This window comes from Rhipicephalus sanguineus, chromosome 8 (genome assembly GCF_013339695.2).
Source record: "Rhipicephalus sanguineus isolate Rsan-2018 chromosome 8, BIME_Rsan_1.4, whole genome shotgun sequence".
Classification (NCBI taxonomy): Eukaryota; Metazoa; Arthropoda; class Arachnida; order Ixodida; family Ixodidae; genus Rhipicephalus; species Rhipicephalus sanguineus.
This window is the reverse complement of record NC_051183.1, coordinates 129,795,684-129,798,534: the sequence shown is the minus strand read 5'-3', so window position 1 is coordinate 129,798,534 and position 2,851 is coordinate 129,795,684. Positions and strand designations below refer to the sequence as shown.

The window sequence follows — 2,851 nt, the reverse complement described above, 5'->3', positions numbered from 1 at the left end:
CTAGGTTCTCACCCCTCAGCCCACGTTGAGGCGATAGACAGCACAAAGATGGTTTCGCTCGCTGCGGCGGCTGCGTGTCCTTATGCCAGAATTCTGTAGAGTTATACATACGCCTCGCCGATTCCCGTTGATCGTGGACTTGCAATTTTAACGCGGAAAGGGATTGTAGTTCAAGAACACTCCGTACGCGGCACACATGCGGAACATATGCTCGTAGAGCTCCTTCCCAACAGGACACGCAAGTGCAGTGTATTTCTCCTCAACGTGTATAGTAATCCGGCTCACTCGCGGAGTCGCTTCCTCTCCCGCTTTCGGGGTGCGCTGGCCTTGGCGGGTGTGCAGCCCTTTATGGTGGGAGGAGACTTTAATGCCCCGAACGAAGCTTGGGGCTATGGCTACACTACAGCCAAAGGCCGACGCCTGTGGCAGGACTTGCATGATGCAGAGCTGACGCATATTACCGATCCCACGGCGCCAACCCGCACGGGCACATCAACAGCACGGGATACGACGCCGGACCTGACGGCGGTCCGAAACATTCCTCAAGCACAGTGGCGCAATACCTTTGAAGATCTCGGTAGCGACCATATATATGATTATAGAAACACGACTTCCTCTGGCGGGTACACCTCCTTCCCACAAGCAATTCAAGTGGACGGACTGGGATAAATTCCGGAAGCATCGAGCTGAACAACGAGATGAGGAGGCCATCGATGACATCGAGGTATGGATGGAAACCCTCAACGGCGACGTGAACAGGGCGACACAGACGGTCACGCCCGAAGTCCAGGTTGAGAAGATCGACAGCCGACTAGCCCACCTCTGGGAAGCCAAGACATCACTACACGCAAGATGGAAGAAGCAACGGCACAATCGAAAGCTTCGTAAGAAGATCGCACAGATCAATCGTCAGCTTGAAGAGAGCATTGCCGGACCTTAAACCGCCAGCAGTGGTACGACATCTGCAACGCAGTCGACGGGCAGCTGCACAATGGCAGCACATGGCGTCTCCTCCGTCATCTCTTGGGGGAAACGCAGAGCAAGTCGGCCCAGCGTTCCAACTTGCAGCGCCTTTTGCACAAGGAACGGGCTACCGCGACTGATCGACAGATCGTGACACGCCTGCTGGACAAGTACTTCCCTCGACGAGCCGATGTTCAGCACGGCGATTACACTGGTGAGCCAAATGCGACGCTGGATGAAGAATTTCATGAATCAGAGATCCGCGCAGGCTCCACCACCTTAATGGCAAATCAGCACCTGGTCCCGACAAGGTCACAAATAAGACTCTACGAAACCTCGATGATGTATCGATCAGCGCTCTTACGACATACATCAACAAATGCTGGAGAGAGGGTCGCCTCCCAGAGGCCTGGAAACGATCTAAGGCAGTGCTGATACCGAAGCCAGGCAAGCCGTCTAGCCTCGATCACCTGCGGCCCATTTCGCTCACCTCCTGCGTTGGCAAGGTGATGGAGCACGCGTTCCTCACCCGTATCAACAGCCACCTCGAGGACACTGGAGCCTACCCGCCCACTATGGTAGGCTTCCGATCCCACCTCTCCACACAAGACATCATGCTTCAGCTCTACCATCAGAGCATCAACGACCCAACTAGTGGCACCCGAGCCATCCTCGGCCTGGACCTGGAAAAGGCGTTCGACAATGTAGCACATGCAGCAATCTTGCGCCGAATTAACAAGCTCAACCTGGGCGAGCGAAGCTACAACTACATCAGAGACTTCCTGTCGCGCCGCACAGTCACCCTCACAGTTGACACCATGACATCCGACGAACATACCCTAGGAAGCGCCGGCACTCCTCAAGGGTCGGTAATATCCCCGCTCCTTTTCAACCTCGTGATGATGGGTTTCCCGGTCCGCCTTGGCGAGATTGACGGCCTCCATCACGCCTTGTATGCAGACGACATCACCCTGTGGGTCGACAAGGGAAGTGACGGGCAGATAGAATGTACCTTACAAGCAGCAGTTTCTGAAGTAGAGGACTACCTCCGAGACACGGGCCTCCGAATATCGCCACTCAAATCGGAGCTGCTAATCTACCGCCCGCGCCGCCGGTCCAGGCCTACCGGTGAACCGCGCCAATGTGAATTAATACAGTTGTATACGCAGGACGGCTCCTGCATTCTCCAAGTTCCGAAGATACGGGTCCTCGGCATGCATATAGCAGCCAAAGGGTCAAACGGCGAAACTATCCGCAAGATTGAAGGCAAGGTGACAGCAGCCACCCGCCTTATCAAACGAATTACAAACAAGCACACGGGGATGAAGGAGGACAGCGTCATGCGCCTCATACACTCATTCGTAATCAGTCATGTTACTTATGTGGCTGCCTTCCACAACTGGACTGTCACTGAAAGGGAGAAACTCAATACCCTTATACGCAAGACATACAAGATCGCCCTCGGCCTGCCGGAGTCCACGAGTACCACTCGTCTGCTACAGCTGGGGGTGTACAACACGCTTGAGGAAATAGCGGATGCGCAAAGAGTCTCGCAACTCGAACGCATGTCCCTGACAGCCACGGGTCGGTACATCCTGCAGAAGCTTGGCCTGAATTACCACGTCCAACACGGTCAGAACAAGCCATTCCACACGACATCGGCGATACGCTAATAGTTGCCCCTCTTCCTCGAAATATGCACCCCGAACATAACGGGGGCCGACGCCAGGCTCGTGCAAAGACACTGCTGCGCTAGAGGACTGCGCGATTCGTGGACGCGGCAGAATACGCAAACAAACACCGGTTCACGGCGGTAGTCGTAGATGTTAATTCCCGGCTTACGCACGCGAGTAGTGTCAGCACGAAATACCCAGACACAGCGGAAGAG

At 55.0% G+C, this 2,851-nt stretch overlaps 1 protein-coding gene across 1 annotated transcript; it reads left to right on the top strand.

Annotated features, from left to right (window-relative positions):
- The first annotated feature begins 348 nt into the window (after positions 1–348).
- LOC119403510 (uncharacterized) lies at positions 349–2,636 on the top strand. Its single transcript, XM_037670440.1, has 4 exons — positions 349–528; positions 644–790; positions 1,039–1,177; positions 1,258–2,636. Exons 1-4 carry the CDS (start codon positions 349–351, stop codon positions 2,634–2,636), a joined length of 1,845 nt encoding a protein of 614 aa, XP_037526368.1.
- The last annotated feature ends 215 nt before the right edge of the window (positions 2,637–2,851 follow it).

Excerpts from the sequence above, each read along its gene's own strand:
- LOC119403510 (XM_037670440.1), top strand. The coding sequence starts at position 349 with ATGGTGGGAGGAGACTTTAATGCCCCGAACGAAGCTTGGGGCTATGGC. Across the intron at positions 529-643 it reads CGACGCCGGACCTGACGGCG|CAATTCAAGTGGACGGACTG; the intron begins GTCCGAAACATT and ends CCTTCCCACAAG. Across the intron at positions 791-1,038 it reads CGGTCACGCCCGAAGTCCAG|AGCAAGTCGGCCCAGCGTTC; the intron begins GTTGAGAAGATC and ends GGGGAAACGCAG.